The following is a 17,676-nucleotide window of genomic DNA, read 5'->3' as shown; positions in this document are numbered from 1 at the left end:
GAATAAGAATCTCCTATTATCCCCTCCTGGAATAAGAATCTCCTATTATCCCCTCCTGGAATAAGAATCTCCCATTATCCCCTCCTGGAATAAGAATCTCCCATTATCCCCTCCTGGAATAAGAATCTCCCATTATCCCCTCCTTGAATAAGAATCTCCCATTATCCCCTCCTGGAATAAGAATCTCCCATTATCCTCTCCTGGAATAAGAATCTCCCATTATCCCCTCCTGGAATAAGAATCTCCCATCATCTCCTCCTGGAATAAGAATCTCCCATTATCCCCTCCTGGAATAAGAATCTCCCATTATCCCCTCCTGGAATAAGAATCTCCCATTATCCCCTCCTGGAATAAGAATCTCCCATTATCCCCTCCTGAAATAAGAATCTCCCATCATCCCCTCCTGGAATAAGAATCTCCCATTATCCCCTCCTGGAATAAGAATCTCCCATTATCCCCTCCTGGAATAAGAATCTCCCATTATCCCCTCCTGAAATAAGAATCTCCCATCATCCCCTCCTGGAATAAGAATCTCCCATTATCCCCTCCTGGAATAAGAATCTCCCATCAGCCCCTCCTGGAATAAGAATCTCCCATTATCCTCTCCTGGAATAAGAATCTCCCATTATCCCCTCCTGGAATAAGAATCTCCCATCATCCCCTCCTGGAATAAGAATCTCCCATTATCCCCTCCTGGAATAAGAATCTCCCATTATCCCCTCCTGGAATAAGAATCTCCCATTATCCCCTCCTTGAATAAGAATCTCCCATTATCCCCTCCTGAAATAAGAATCTCCCATCATCCCCTCCTGGAATAAGAATCTCCCATTATTCCCTCCTGGAATAAGAATCTCCCATTATCCCCTCCTGAAATAAGAATCTCCCATCATCCCCTTCTGGAATAAGAATCTCCCATTATCCCCTCCTGGAATAAGAATCTCCTATTATCCCCTACTGGAATAAGAATCTCCCATTATCCCCTACTGGAATAAGAATCTCCTATTATCCCCTCCTGGAATAAGAATCTCCCATTATCCCATCCTGGAATAAGAATCTCCTATTATCCCCTCCTGGAATAAGAATCTCCCATTATCCCCTCCTGGAATAAGAATCTCCCATTATCCCCTCCTGGAATAAGAATCTCCTATTATCCCCTCCTGGAATAAGAATCTCCCATCATCCCCTCCTGGAATAAGAATCTCCCATTATCCCCTCCTGGAATAAGAATCTCCTATTATCCCCTCCTGGAATAAGAATCTCCCATTATTCCCTCCTGGAATAAGAATCTCCCATTATCCCCTCCTGAAATAAGAATCTCCCATCATCCCCTTCTGGAATAAGAATCTCCCATTATCCCCTCCTGGAATAAGAATCTCCCATTATCCCCTACTGGAATAAGAATCTCCTATTATCCCCTCCTGGAATAAGAATCTCCCATTATCCCATCCTGGAATAAGAATCTCCTATTATCCCCTCCTGGAATAAGAATCTCCCATTATCCCCTCCTGGAATAAGAATCTCCCATTATCCCCTCCTGGAATAAGAATCTCCTATTATCCCCTCCTGGAATAAGAATCTCCCATCATCCCCTCCTGGAATAAGAATCTCCCATTATCCCCTCCTGGAATAAGAATCTCCTATTATCCCCTCCTGGAATAAGAATCTCCCATTATCCCCTCCTGGAATAAGAATCTCCTATTATCCCATCCTGGAATAAGAATCTCCCATTATCCCCTCCTGGAATAAGAATCTCCCATTATCCCCTCCTGGAATAAGAATCTCCCATTATCCCCTCCTTGAATAAGAATCTCCCATTATCCCCTCCTGAAATAAGAATCTCCCATCATCCCCTCCTGGAATAAGAATCTCCCATTATCCTCTCCTGGAATAAGAATCTCCAATTATCCCCTCCTGGAATAAGAATCTCCCATCATCCCCTCCTGGAATAAGAATCTCCCATTATCCCATCCTGGAATAAGAATCTCCTATTATCCCCTCCTGGAATAAGAATCTCCCATTATCCCCTCCTTGAATAAGCTTGAATAAGAATCTCCTATTATCCCCTCCTGGAATAAGAATCTCCTATTATCCCCTCCTGGAATAAGAATCTCCCATTATCCCCTCCTTGAATAAGCTTGAATAAGAATCTCCTATTATCCCCTCCTGGAATAAGAATCTCCCATTATCCCCTCCTGAAATAAGAATCTCCCATCATCCCCTTCTGGAATAAGAATCTCCCATTATCCTCTCCTGGAATAAGAATCTCCCATTATCCCCTCCTGGAATAAGAATCTCCCATCATCCCCTTCTGGAATAAGAATCTCCCATTATCCTCTCCTGGAATAAGAATCTCCCATTATCCCCTCCTGGAATAAGAATCTCCCATCATCCCCTCCTGGAATAAGAATCTCCCATTATCCCCTCCTGGAATAAGAATCTCCCATTATCCCCTCCTGGAATAAGAATCTCCCATTATCCCCTCCTGGAATAAGAATCTCCCATTATCCCCTCCTGAAATAAGAATCTCCCATCATCCCCTCCTGGAATAAGAATCTCCCATTATCCCCTCCTGGAATAAGAATCTCCCATTATCCCCTCCTGGAATAAGAATCTCCCATTATCCCCTCTTGGAATAAGAATCTCCCATTATTCCCTCCTGGAATAAGAATCTCCCATTATCCCCTCCTGAAATAAGAATCTCCCATCATCCCCTCCTGGAATAAGAATCTCCCATTATCCCCTCCTGGAATAAGAATCTCCTATTATCCCCTCCTGGAATAAGAATCTCCTATTATCCCCTCCTGGAATAAGAATCTCCCATTATCCCCTCCTGGAATAAGAATCTCCCATTATCCCCTCCTGGAATAAGAATCTCCTATTATCCCCTCCTGGAATAAGAATCTCCCATTATCCCCTACTGGAATAAGAATCTCCTATTATCCCCTCCTGGAATAAGAATCTCCTATTATCCCCTCCTGGAATAAGAATCTCCCATTATCCCCTCCTGGAATAAGAATCTCCCATTATCCCCTCCTGGAATAAGAATCTCCTATTATCCCCTCCTGGAATAAGAATCTCCTATTATCCCCTCCTGGAATAAGAATCTCCCATTATCCCCTCCTGGAATAAGAATCTCCCATTATCCCCTCCTGGAATAAGAATCTCCCATCATCCCCTCCTGGAATAAGAATCTCCCATTATCCCCTCCTGGAATAAGAATCTCCCATTATCCCCTCCTGGAATAAGAATCTCCCATCATCCCCTCCTGGAATAATAATCTCCCATTATCCCCTCCTGGAATAAGAATCTCCCATCATCCCCTCCTGGAATAATAATCTCCCATTATCCCCTCCTGGAATAAGAATCTCCCATCATCCCCTCCTGGAATAAGAATCTCCTATTATCCCCTCCTGGAATAAGAATCTCCCATCATCCCCTCCTGGAATAAGAATCTCCCATTATCCCCTCCTGGAATAAGAATCTCCTATTATCCCCTCCTGGAATAAGAATCTCCTATTATCCCCTCCTGGAATAAGAATCTCCCATTATCCTCTCCTGGAATAAGAATCTCCCATTATCCCCTCCTGGAATAAGAATCTCCCATTATCCCCTCCTGGAATAAGAATCTCCTATTATCCCCTCCTGGAATAAGAATCTCCTATTATCCCCTCCTGGAATAAGAATCTCCCATTATCCTCTCCTGGAATAAGAATCTCCCATTATCCCCTCCTGGAATAAGAATCTCCTATTATCCCCTCCTGGAATAAGAATCTCCTATTATCCCCTCCTGGAATAAGAATCTCCCATTATCCCCTCCTGGAATAAGAATCTCCCATTATCCCCTCCTGGAATAAGAATCTCCCATTATCCCCTCCTGGAATAAGAATCTCCCATTATCCTCTCCTGGAATAAGAATCTCCTATTATCCCCTCCTGGAATAAGAATCTCCCATCATCCCCTCCTGGAATAAGAATCTCCCATTATCCCCTCCTGGAATAAGAATCTCCTATTATCCCCTCCTGGAATAAGAATCTCCCATTATCCCCTCCTGGAATAAGAATCTCCCATCATCCCCTCCTGGAATAAGAGTCTCCTATTATCCCCTCCTGGAATAAGAATCTCCCATTATTCCCTCCTGGAATAAGAATCTCCCATCATCCCCCAGGTTCCTCATTGCTATGGTGTCGGGGACAGTCAGACACTTTCAGGCATTTTCTCACTTTGTATTTTTTTGATCCTCGGGAAACATTCGGTGATTTTTCAGCGTCTGCAACATCAACAATTGGTGCCGGTGTTGGTGAAGGTCGGTCATTGAGTCGCTAAATTTGCGTGGCTCGTGATGACATCCAGATACAGGATCTGAAGGTGACACAGATGCTCTGAGCCATCATAACCCAACACTTGTCAAAGTCAGCAAACGGCTTCCTCAGGAAAAGCACAACAGTCAAAACCGTCAAAACTGTAATATCACAGCAACCACAACAGTCACAACAGGCAAAACCGTAATATCACAGCAACCACAACAGTCACAACCGGCAAAACCGTAATATCACAGCAACTACAACAGTCACAACAGGCAAAACCGTAATATCACAGTAACCACACACGTCAGTAGCAATAGTCACAACAAACACAAAACAACAACAGCGAGAACATCCAATACAGTAGAGTCACAAGACCCTTAACAATCCCCCCTGACCTCCAGGAGAGGGCCGGGCCGGGAGTGATTAATGCCACACAGAAGCGCTGGGGGGTACACAGAAAACTTCCAGCAATCACTATACAGCCATATAGACAGACCCTGCTCAGAAGGAAACAATCAAATGACTGGAGGATTTCCACCGCACACCACATCGTATACAGCAGCTCACCTGAAGTCGGATCACCATGGACCGGAGTCACAAAAGCCATTATCGGCTGGAGGAGAAGATTCCACCATCTTTTAAAGGGCGGAGGTGGCTGTGAAACGTCTCCAGAAACCCATGAACCTAGCAGATCCTGCTAGAGGGATCACACAACAGGTCGACGCCCGGCTGTAACTAAGCAACTCTAAGGCCATGTGCCCGCGGGAGCTTTTTGCTGCGGAGTTTGCCACGGAAAACCTGCGGATTTTTCTGGATTTTCCAGATAAATCTGCAGATTCTAGCATGTACAGGAACTCCCCATGTTATCCTATGGGACATGTGGAGTGTCTGTGTCCACGCTGCGGAAAGTGCGGCTGCAGAATCTCCTGCGGAGATCCCTCAGCCGCACCTAACTGCATGTCAATTATTCATGCGGATTTACTTGCGGAGATCCCGGCCCTCCGCTATGGAGATAGAGGCAGGGACGTCCGCAGGTAAATCGCGTGAAACTCCGCATGTTTCCCGCAGCTATTCCGCTGGAAACTCGCAGCTAAAAATAGCTGCGGATGCCGGCGGGCAGCTGCGGGAAACATGCGGCCGTACCTGCGAATATATCCGCAGGTACGAGCGTCCCGTGGGCACATGGCCTAAAGCACCAGGTGGCATGTCAGACTCTGCAGTGTGAACAGGGCCAGAAGTTGTGATGGTGAGTTTAGAGCTGAACACCATGTGACACAATAACAATAAACACAACAGTAAAATCTCAACAGTCACAACAACAATAACAGTCACAACAACCATGACAGTCACAACAGTTACAATAAGTATATGACTGCAGAAAGTCTGACTAAATGGCCTTTTCCCAAGTTCTTACCTAAAATAAGCACAAAAACTGCGTGACGTTGGATATAAAGGCACAGCAGCCCCGATACAACAGGAAAACATCAACCATAAATAACATTTTAATACCTGCACTCATGAATGGGAGGGGTAAGTGAAGGTTCCCAAAATCGCTCGTGTGACGCCCTGGCAAAACCAGGTAGTCACAGCTAGGCCCTTCGATAACACCTTCCCTCATTAGGAAACACACAGCCAACCACAAAACCCTAGTCACCCCCCCTTAGGGAAAGATAGACACACCAGTGGGCGTGACCAGGTGGTTGGGACATGCCCACCCAGGGGTCTAGGCAGCTCGGGGCGGGAAAAGCAGTAGATCTGTTGGAGAGTTCAAGTGCAGAGGAGTGGAGTAAAGGTCAGGCCTGTGTGTCAGGCCTGAAGCAGACTGACAGGTACCAGGGTAGGAGCCCTGGTGCCACTGGCCAGGAGGCAGACGGTAGTTTCCATCAGCAGGGGCCGGGAAGACGGCTCGGTGGAACCGAGGTGGACTGGGACAGGGTTGTAGCCCGCCGGTACCGACCCGGGGAACCGACTCGGAAACCGGAGCACAAAGGGGGGTACTTGGACCTTGAAGCCAGGACCACAACCAACTGGAGCTGGTTAATTAACCGATTGAGGCCAGGACTAGAGGTCCTGTCCCACCCAAAGTCCCTCATAGAAGACAAAAGCCCACCGATTAGGGATAAGAGGTCACCGCCAGGGCCCATAGATCCCATGGGCCAGCGTCTGCGGGCACGGCTCCTTAGACCACATCCATCCGGGAGCGGACTGCTGAGTTTCACACTAGGAAAGTCCACATTACACAAAGCAGTGTAGGAAAAGGATAGAGACCACCAGCCAGGTGGGGGACCAGAACGGAACCGGCCGCGGCACCAGCCACCATCACCTTGGTTTACCAGAGACTTGTGTGTTTTACTAACAGTGAGTAGACCAGCACCCCCTGCGGTCGCCATCCCCTGCACAAACCAAACGGGGCCCGGGGCCACCATCCCTGCCCACGGAGGGGTTAACAACTTGCTGCACAACTTCTCCCCAGGGTGCCCCGTAACAGCAGCGGTGGTGTCCTACGTCACCACATACCGTGGATGGCGTCACGAACTTAATACGGCCCAGCCCTTACATATACACCCCCCTTTTCATTCGGCATGTTCGCGAGACCCCCGGGTCCGGAGACCCTCGAGCCACCCCCATAGAAGGTCCGGATCCAAGCAGCGCCGGCTGCTGGCACGGGGGCGGCACACCCCAAAACGTGGCATCACAAACAAGATACTTACCCATCTACTTACCTTGTGGAAGTGTGCCTTGTATTGGACAGTCAGTGGTGATCTGTTGCAAAAATTTCAGAAGTCGCCATCTTGCCGCCATTTTGGGCGCGAAAACTACAGCCCAGCATCTTCTTCCCCGTGAAAAGGGCGCGAAAACCGAGGTCCCGCCCCCTGGGAACACGGCCGGAAAGCGAGGCTGGAAGTTGCAAAATGAAACTAGCAGGCCACAGAAAGAAGTGCCGGCGAAAGACCAAGGGGGAGCAGCGGGAAGATGTTTCCTCCTACACCCGATGGCGGCCCCGCACCAACCGCTGGAGCGGCGGCACCCGCAAGCAAAGCAGTCGGTGAGGAAGCTGCAGCTCCCGCTCCAGTCGCAGGAGCGGTGGACCCTCGGACTCCGGTCGTGACTCCCCGTGTAGCAGCTGGCGGTGACCCGCCTGCCACAGAAAGGGTGTCGGCTCCGGCAGTCTGCCCCACCGCAACGGAAAAGGTACCCAGCTCAGAATCGGAGGAGACGGATGGGAGTAGCTCCAGTGTCGACGCCTCGGTGGATGCGTATATCCCGCGACAAGGTCGGAATGGATACCGGATGGCTCTATCATCCCGTACATACCGTGTGCTGGAGGCGTACAAAGCTGAGGCGGAGTCCACCTCTGAAGATGAGGCCCCATTTGCCGTCGGGGGTGTGGTAGTGCCAATCTGTCAGCACTGCGACCAGCCTGGGCACTTTGCCAGTATGTGCCCTGGGAATGCCCGGCCTTAAAGGGGCCGGAGCCCGCTACAGTTTTAAAGTTTAAAGTTGCAAGTTTGATATTTATGGACTGTCACCCCTGTTGAATGTCCTCATGTTCCAGGAGGAGGCCACCTGCACAGCAGGTGGGGGGTGGCAGAGTATTTGAAAAGTTTAAAGACACAGTGTTCCGTTCTTGTTGAACGTCTTCACCCCTACATGTTAAAAGTGAACAGGCCGGTTGTCTATGTGGCATTCCTATAGCATAGACATCACTTAAATACCTGGGAATTCATATAGGAAGAACGGTGGAATCAATTTACGAGATGAATTATGGCCCGCTAATTAGGAAAATTATTGCACAATTAAAGGGATGGAAGGGTCTGCCTCTACCACTACTGGCAAGATGTCACCTGATAAAAATGATGAGCTTTCCTAGGCTGTTGTACCCATTCCAGACGATCCCGAAATTGCTAAAACTGAGGGACGTAAATAGGCTCAACTCAGCGTATGTGGATTTTATATGGAGGGGAAGGAAACCTAGGATAAAGTTACGATCACTGATGAAGTCAACGGAGGAAGGAGGTCTTAGTTTCCCAGATGTTCGGGGTTATAACCTGGTGTGTATAATGAGACATGTGTTTGATTGGATGAGAGGAACGAGCAGGCACTCAGACTATGGCATGGAAGCCAAGTATGCATCACCGTGGGATTTGGCGTCCATTTTACACTCCCCATTGTCCAGGACGGATGGGCACATAAGGAACTCAATCTTATTCCGAGATACTATGCTAACATGGAAACTGGTAAGAAAGAAATTGGGGCTGTCATGGAAAGTATCTAAGTACTTAAATCCCTGGGCATCTCCGAACTTTCCCATGGGACGGGAAAATTAGCTATTTACTAGATGGAAAGAGAAGGGCGTCGAGAGAATGAAGGATGTCATGAATGTGAAGGAGAGAAAGTGGCTGACAGGGCGGGAAGTGCTTGACAAGTATGACCTTAATAGCTCACATATCATCCAATATGAACAATTGAAGCATGGAGTATTTGTAGATCTGGGTGAGCTTGGAAAGGAATTGAATAAGAGTTTGATTGATGAGCTTATAGAAAGTGATGTAGCAAGTGTAAATGTTTCCAAAATTTACCGAACATTTCGGGGAGTGCTTATATCCGGGGAGGATAGCTGTACTCTAACAGCATGGGGGAAACAATTGAAAGGGCAGGAAGTGGTAGGGGATATATTGAAGGGATGGGTACAGATGCGGAAACATGTTACCAATGAGAGATGGAGAGACACCCAATTTAGAATTTTACATAGGGCTATTATGGGCTTCAACATTCCGGGAAGAGATATGCGGTGTCCTAAATGTCAAAGAGAAAAAACAGATATGCTACATGGACTATGGGAGTGTAAGGAAATTCACAGGTTCTGGAATCAAGTTAGATTATTTGTCCAGGCAACATGGGGAATTTCTGGAAATCTAGACCTAATGGTGTGGATTTTTCATTCCTTTGAGGGAGGAGTAAGAGGGGGATCGGACATGCCTGGAAAGAAGAAATATACAATAGTACATGACATAGCCATGATAGCCAAACGGTCCATCTTAAAACATTGGATACAAAGGGAGGGCCCATCCATAAAAGAGGTCATCGGTGAATTACATAATCTATTGAGGGTGGAGAAACTGGAAGCGGAAAGGGACAAAGACAGGCTGACACCCAAGTTCTTTGGGAAATGGAGAAACGTCATTGAAAGTCAATTTACTCAGGGAGAAATAAATAATCTGATGATACCTTTTATACAATCGGAATGGTACCTTCTGAATGATATCCAGGACAACCTGGGTAAATTGAAAATCACGTAGGTGTGGGTTCCGGAGGGAAGGGGAGACGAGACGCTAAGGTAGCAACAAGACGTGCCAGAAAATTTGGAAGCATTCGGGGTTGGCACAGGGGTTTAATGATTTTAATCGACTTGTATCACGTATGTTATTTCTTAGTACTTTTGCCTTGGTTTAATATAGATCATATCAAACAGATAAACAGTTTAAAATATTAATTTGGGGCATCGCACCCTATTATGTCACATATTGTCAGACAAATGTTTTTCCTTGTGTAACCATGAATATCTTGTTATGTTTACAAAAAATTGGAAAATGAATAAAAAGTTTTTGAAAAAAAGTGAACAGGCCATCTGGGGTCCGAACCCCAGGTGGAGGATGGAGCCTGTTCCGGAGGAGCAGGCGTACCCGCACCGCCAGCAGCTGAAGACGGAGTCTTTTGGACAGTGCCGCCCGTGAGCAAAGGTGGCATTGGGGACTCATGTTGTACGGTGGTGGTCTGTGGGAAAGCTGCAAGAGGAGGCTGTTAAGGCAGTGGAGTTAAATCTTATGAATGACCAACCTTCTCACCAAGCTGCAGTCTCTGGAGAGGCTGGTTGGAGGAAGGGCCTGCGGTGGAGTCGGCTGAGGCCCGGTCACCACCAAAACCGTTGACCATCCTCCGGGTCAGGGGTCCCCTGAACGTGGGGCCCTTGAAAAAGGACTGCCGGGTAAGGAACTTTTTACCTGGCCCGTTTGGGCAACACCCAGACCTACCCTAGACTTGGGCAAGTGGTGCCAACCTGTGTTTTAGTGGGGGCATCAGGGATAGGTTGTTTTGGGTGGGTGAAGCGAGAAGGACCCGGTCCGTCCCGTCCCGATTGTTTTATATGTGCAACGTTTAAGAAAAATGCCTCCCTAAACATCCCGCCCACCTCCTTCCTTCCGTATAGCCGGCGGCGGCAGGTAAGGAGATGTTCCTCGCTCCTGTGGCTTTACACTCAGCAATGTGTGCTGCCGCAGGAACGAGGAACAGCATCGTACCTGTCGCGGCAGCGTAAGTATGAAAAAGTCGGAGCCTGCACCGATGATACGATAACGACGTTTTTGCGCTCGTTAATCGTATCATCTAGGATTTACACACAATGATGTCGAAAGTGACGCCGGATGTGCGTCACTTTCGATTTAACCCCACCGACATCGCACGTGCGATGTTGCAACGTACAAAGCCACCCTAAGGTTACCGTCACACTTTAGCGACGCTCCAGCGATCCCACCAGCGATCTGACCTGGTCAGGATCGCTGGTGCGTTGCTACATGGTCGCTGGTGAGCTGTCAATCAGGCAGATCTCACCAGTGACCAGTGACCAGCCCCCAGCCAGCAGCGACGTGTGGAAGCGATGCTGCGCTTGGTAACTAAGGTAAATATCGGGTAACCAAGCTTGGTTACCCGATATTTACCTTGGTTACCAGCGCACACCTCTTAACGCTGGCTCCCTGCACTTGTAGCCAGAGTACACATCGGGTGTACTCTGGTTACGTGTGCAGGGAGCAGGGAGCCGGCACTGGCAGCCTGAGAGCAGCAGACGCTAGTAACCAAGGTAAATATCGGGTAACCAACAAAGCCCTTCGCTTTGTTACCCAATATTTATCTTAGTTACCAGCGTCCCCAGCTGTCAGAAGCCGGCTCCCTGCTGCCTGCACATTCAGATCGTTGCTCTCTTGCTGTCAAACACAGCGATGTGTGCTTCACAGCGGGAGAGCAGCGTCCAAAAAATGAACCAGCACTGTGTGTAACGAGCAGCGATCTCACAGCAGGGGCCAGATCGCTGCTCAGTGTCACACACAGCGAGATCGCTAATGAGGTCACTGGTATGTCACAAAAACCGTGACTCAGCAGCGCTCTCACTAGCGATCTCGCTATGTGAGAAGTACCCCTAAGACCTCCTCCAAAAATAAGCCCTGGTGCTTTTTTGGGAGGCTAAAAAAATATAAGACAGTGTCTTATTTTTGGAAGAACACGGTAGCATTGATAACTGGCCGACTCCCAGCATCCAATTTTATGCACAGCTTGCACCCCCAATCCCCAACGAGCGACCTGAGTCACCGCCCCAATCCTAAAGGAATGGGATGCGAATTCCGCGTCGTTGAGACCACAACACCTTAGGCACTTCAGAAAAATAGACACAAACTGATAATGCGACAGAGCTGACCAATTCTGATGTAGCAAAAAGGAACCTGCTTGAGTGTTTCTCACCTCCAAGAATGAAGACACTTGCATGGGCGGACATTCTACCAAGCCCTGGACAACCCAGAGCTCAACCACTCACCCTCTGTCATATTGATCCATCTTGAATTGCCGCAAACGGCACCGCACCACATCCACACCACAATCCACATCACCCAGCAACAAGCCCCTATGGCATTTTGTATTCCTACTCACCAACTCACTGACCCTGAAGGTCCCAAGGAAGGCCAGGACGAAGGCCGCCCCGAACAACCAGCACTCATATACCGAGTTATACACTTGAAGCAGGACTTCTAATAACTTTCCCAACAAACCAAAAGACATCAGACACCTCCAATCCTGCCATACCCCTTTCTTAAGATAGCTTTTTAAAGCCTGGCGCAGCAAGAAATTCTTTGTGACAACCCTGCAGCCTAATAGCGTAAAGAAAATCGCTATACCGGCCAGTCTGGCAGAAACCGCCGAAAACGACAACCCATTCTCTATTGCCTTACCCACCATGCAGAGCACCAGATAAACTCTTTCGCCATCCGGAACATTACCACCAACTGCATCAACCAGCTCCTGCCATTGATCCCATGCTGCTGACTAACTTCTCCATGTGCTGGGTGTCACCGACTATTGAACTAACTTCCAGGCTGGATGCAAACCAGATCCCACAGCCAGGCGGGCCAGGTGGTCTCCTGCTGCTCCAGGAAAGGACTGTGAAGCCGTCTTAGGCGTGGCCATCAGCCGCATCCAAATGTTAATTTCCTTATGGTCCCACCTCAAACTAGGCCAGACAGCCTTACGCTGCTGAAACTGCTCATTATAGTGAAGCTAAGAAGTTCCCCCTTTAAGTCATATATGCTTTCCTATGGAGTCCAAGTAACAAAGAGCGCAGAACAATTATCTGGTGGCTTCTCACCCACGAAACTAGCCAATAACACAAACGCCTGTAATCAATTTTGAAACGTGCGAGGAATGAGACGATATCCCCGCTGCTCCTCATCATCATTCTTACTCTCGTCCGGCTTAACCCGGTCAAGGTTAAACTTCTCTAGAGGAAGTAGAGAAAAAATCTCCACATACTCATGCTTCCAGATTTTATCCCTAACCTTCTGTTTTAGGTGTGCCCCCAGCGGCACATCAAAACAGACATACACTTCTCCTCTAGCCTTGTCATCCAGGCGAACAACATCCACCGTGGAAGATGATGGAGTGGTTGCCACCACCATTGGTGCACTAACACCACTCTCACTAGCCAGCACCGCACTTGCCATTGTCGACAACCCGGTGTCACTGCCTGCCGAAACATCAACCGCAGCCACCGACCCCAGGTTGCATCACCTTGCCAAACCGCACTAGGGCCCACCGCAGGGGCAAACAATCCCCTAACCAACTACACCAACTCAGATGCCAGACTACTGTCACCAACACCACATGCAAACCCGATAAACTAAGAACAGGGGAAACCGTGGTGTTACCAGGCTGACTTCGAGGGAACCCCGGAACAGCCGTCACATGTCCTTCGCGCCCAGGGATCCCACCAGCGGCCGCTGGCGGACTCAACCCGTGACCCGATCTATCCCCCACTCAGCCTGTCGAGTCACTGCCATCTGTGGCACCTCCGCCTTCCGCTGTTCCTCAGCACTCCTGTAGGGGGAATGCATGGGAGCATCCACGCCATCTTCATAGGTTCTGCCTGCCACCCCTGTCACTCTGTCGCCGTCTGGCACCGCTGTCGCATCCCTCTGCTGCCCTCGACATGCAGAACTGGGCCACTGTCGTGAATGGGAGGCTGTTGAGGCCCTCTGCAGTCGCTCAAGCACACTTCCTGGTCATCTGGGATCCATGGCGACACTTCTGGGTCACAGGACGCCGCATATGGGTCCCACGACGTCACATCTGAGTCCCATGACGTCACATCTGGGTCAGGTGACTGAGACGCCGGACCAGGTGACCACGTTGCTGGACCATATGACAGCGCCATCGGGTCACACGGCCGTGATGCCTGTTTCACAACTCCATGACTCGGAAGAGGAGGGGAGGCCGGCGCTGTTACTCACCGCTCTGCTGCCACACGTCATGTGGCATAACTTCCCGTCCGAGCTCCACGATGGTGACACCGCTCCTGAGTCTCCTGCTGGTGCTGGGAGTCTCCCGCTGGGGCTCCGGGCTCAACACTGGGCTCTGGGGACCACATCCGGGCTGTGACACTGCAGGGGCCTGGACTGTCACTGCCGCTTGGAGGTACAGGAGTCTTGGCCGCCTCTGCGCTTCCTATCAGTTTAATGAAACACAGCTGGACTCCAATGAAGGAGTAGAACCATCTCAAGGAGTATCACAAGGAAATGGACAGCATGTGACCTAAATATCAGTGTCTGAGCAAAGGGTCTGAATACTTATGATCATGTGATATTTCAGTTTTACTTGTTTAATAAACTTGCAAAAATGTCCACGTTTCTGTTTTTTTTCTGTCAAGATGGGGGATGGGGTGCAGAGTGTACATTAATGAGGAAAAAATGTACCAAATGGCTGCAATGAAACAAAGAGTGAAAAATTTAAAGGGGTCCGAATACTTTCTGTACCCACTGTATATACTGCCCCATAAATACCAGCCCCTAACCAATCACATGTACCGCACAGCTCCACCTACATGTTTTTCGCACAAACGTGTACACTACCATTAACCCTTTAACTGAACCTAAGGCCTAGCATCCCTCCTTAGTCATCCTGCCTTGAGCCCCTTCAGGGCAGCAGTCCGGGCAGCTCCTATAACCGTAACAGCCACAATAACCACAACAGTTAAGGCCGCTTTACACGCAACAACATCGCTAACGAGATGTCGTTGAGGTCACGGTTTTCGTGCCGCACATCTGGCCTCGTTAGCGACGTCGTTGCGTGTGACACATACGAGTGACCGCTAACGATGCAAAATACTCACCAAATCGTTGATTGTTGACACATCGTCCATTTCCCAAATATCGTTGCTGATTTTGGACGCAGGTTGTTCGTCGTTCCTGAAGCAGCACACATCGCTACGTGTGACACCTCAGGAACGACGAACAACACCGTACCTGTGTCCTCCGGTAACGAGGTGGGCGTGACTTTCATGCGGCTGTTCTCCGCCCCTCCGCTTCTATTCGTGGCCTTCTGTGTGACGTCGCTGTGATGCCGCACGAACCTCCCCATTAGAAAAGAGGCTGTTCGCTGCCCACAGCGACGTCATTAGGAAGGTAAGTATGTGTGATGGGTACTAGTGATATTGTCTGCCACGGGCAGCGATTTGCCCGTGACGCACAAACGACGGGACGGGTGCGAACGCTAGCAACATCGCTAGCGACGTCGCAGCGTGTAAAGCGCCCTTTACAATAGACATAACAACCACACCAGGCAATCACAATAGACACAACAGTTATAACAGTGCTTGATAGTAAACCATGCAGACATGTCTTTATCGCCTGCTGACCATTTTTTGTAGCGGTAGCACAGAGTCACCAACTCATCTTCAGCTATGATTCACATTGCCGTTTTTTTTGCTACGTTTCAGGTGTTTAGTGCAATTTTCACCAAACAAATTTGATTCTTTACAAACTGCCAGTAAAACGTGATTAGATGATAGCCCGGGGGCAGGTTTATTATACATTCACATGACATGGGACGTCTCATCCAGATACTGCCGTCCATCTCCACATGAGCTCTGCTACATACATTTATCGAGACCACAATGAGGTTCACATGGTTTAATGTGGCACATGATCTGGGGGGACAGTCGGCACCAAACGGCGTCCATTAATGTGGCACACGATCTGGGGGGACAGTCAGCACCACACAGCGTCCATCAATGTGGCACATGATCTGGGGGAACAGTTGGCACGACACAGCGTCCATCAATGTGGCACATGATTTGGGGGACACTCGGCACCACACAGCGTCCATTAATGTGGCACATGATCTGGGGGACACTCGGCACCACACAGCGTCCATTAATGTGGCACATGACCTGGAGACACTCGGCACCTCACAGCGTCCATTATGTGCAGATGGTCTTTGTAGTAAGGACACCTTGGTCCATCACAGTTAATTAGGTAACGTGTCCAGTCCTAGGGAAGCCGCATGCTGTTTTGCACGCAGCCTCAGGTTTTCAATGCTTGTGGTTTTGCTGTTGAGGCTTGGCAGGGCCCCGGAGCTCTGCAGTATGGGAGAGGACCAGACTTGTTGGGCGTGGGACAAGGACTGGTAGTAGGACTGACAGTGCAGGGTGCTGAGTGGTGTCATGCCAACATTCACACCAAGGTAGGGCACTGCTGGGGGACTGGCCATGTCAAAAGATGAGTAATGAACCAGGTTGTTGGTGGCCGCCATGTGCTGCCGGAACTGTTCTTGAAGGCGAAACAAACTGAGCGGAGAGGAAGAATAAGAGTGAGATGGTGGGAGGCAGGTGCTAGACGTCGGGGCCATGGGACTGCTGACTGGGGACTCTGCAACAGAAACACAAATTGTTATGGGTCAGCAGCAATCATATTAACACCATACTACATAATGGCGTATACACATCCACAATCTCCATATACATCGTGCTGTATACAGATATATTTATTTCCAAACAGACATCGGGTAGAAAATTCTGCATGATCCAAGGAGAAAAGTCTGAAAGGACCTCTGGAAACATCACTGTCATGTCACGCAGTGCATATGTGTAACACGCAGTGTATGTATGTAACACAGAAGGTATGTGTGTAACACGCAATGTATATGTGTAACACGCAGTGTATGTGTGTGTGTAACACAGTGTATGTATGTAACACACAGTGTATGTGTGCAACATGCAGTATATGTGTGTAACACGCAGTGTATGTACAGTGCCTACAAGTAGTATTCAACCCCCTGCAGATTTAGCAGGTTTACACATTCGGAATTAACTTGGCATTGTGACATTTGGACTGTAGATCAGCCTGGAAGTGTGAAATGCACTGCAGCAAAAAAGAATGTTATTTCTTTTTTTTTTTTTAAATTGTGAAAAGTTTATTCAGAGGGTCATTTATTATTCAACCCCTCAAACCACCAGAATTCTGTTTGGTTACCCTAAAGTATTAAGAAGTATTTCAGGCACAAAGAACAATGAGCTTCACATGTTTGGCTTAATTATCTCTTTTTCCAGCCTTTTCTGACTAATTAAGACCCTCCCCAAACTTGTGAACAGCACTCATACTTGGTCAACATGGGAAAGACAAAGGAGCATTCCAAGGCCATCAGAGACAAGATCGTGGAGGGTCACAAGGCTGGCAAGGGGTACAAAACCCTTTCCAAGGAGTTGGGCCTACCTGTCTCCACTGTTGGGAGCATCATCCGGAAGTGGAAGGCTTATGGAATTACTGTTAGCCTTCCACGGCCTGGACAGCCTTTGAAAGTTTCCACCCGTGCCAAGGCCAGGCTTGTCCGAAGAGTCAAGGCTAACCCAAGGACAACAAGGAAGGAGCTCCGGGAAGATCTCATGGCAGTGGGGACATTGGTTTCAGTCAATACCATAAGTAACATACTCCACCGTAATGGTCTCCGTTCCAGACGAGCCCGTAAGGTACCTTTACTTTCAAAGCGTCATGTCAAGGCTCGTCTACAGTTTGCTCATGATCACTTGGAGGACTCTGAGACAGACTGGTTCAAGGTTCTCTGGTCTGATGAGACCAAGATCGAGATCTTTGGTGCCAACCACACACGTGACGTTTGGAGACTGCATGGCAATGCATACGACCCCAAGAATACCATCCCTCCTACAGTCAAGCATGGTGGTGGCAGCATCATGCTGTGGGCCTGTTTCTCAGCCAAGGGGCCTGGCCATCTGGTCCGCATCCATGGGAAGATGGATAGCACGGCCTACCTGGAGATT

General features: G+C 48.8%; 1 protein-coding gene across 4 annotated transcripts in view; it reads right to left on the bottom strand.

The window, feature by feature from the left end:
• Positions 1-15,421: 15,421 nt before the first annotated feature.
• Positions 15,422-17,676, bottom strand: part of DMBX1 (diencephalon/mesencephalon homeobox 1) — a 51,631-nt gene continuing 49,376 nt past the window's right edge. For all 4 annotated transcript variants that reach the window (XM_075320172.1, XM_075320170.1, XM_075320171.1 and 1 more), the window contains exon 5: positions 15,422-16,270. In XM_075320172.1, the coding sequence (XP_075176287.1) occupies positions 15,870-16,270 (401 nt within the window). In that variant the 3' untranslated portion in view covers positions 15,422-15,869. The remainder of the gene's footprint in view (positions 16,271-17,676) is intronic.

The sequence above is a fragment of the Anomaloglossus baeobatrachus genome, chromosome 8, assembly GCF_048569485.1.
Source record: "Anomaloglossus baeobatrachus isolate aAnoBae1 chromosome 8, aAnoBae1.hap1, whole genome shotgun sequence".
Lineage (NCBI taxonomy): Eukaryota > Metazoa > Chordata > Amphibia > Anura > Aromobatidae > Anomaloglossus > Anomaloglossus baeobatrachus.
This window is presented reverse-complemented; position numbering and strand designations above follow the sequence as displayed.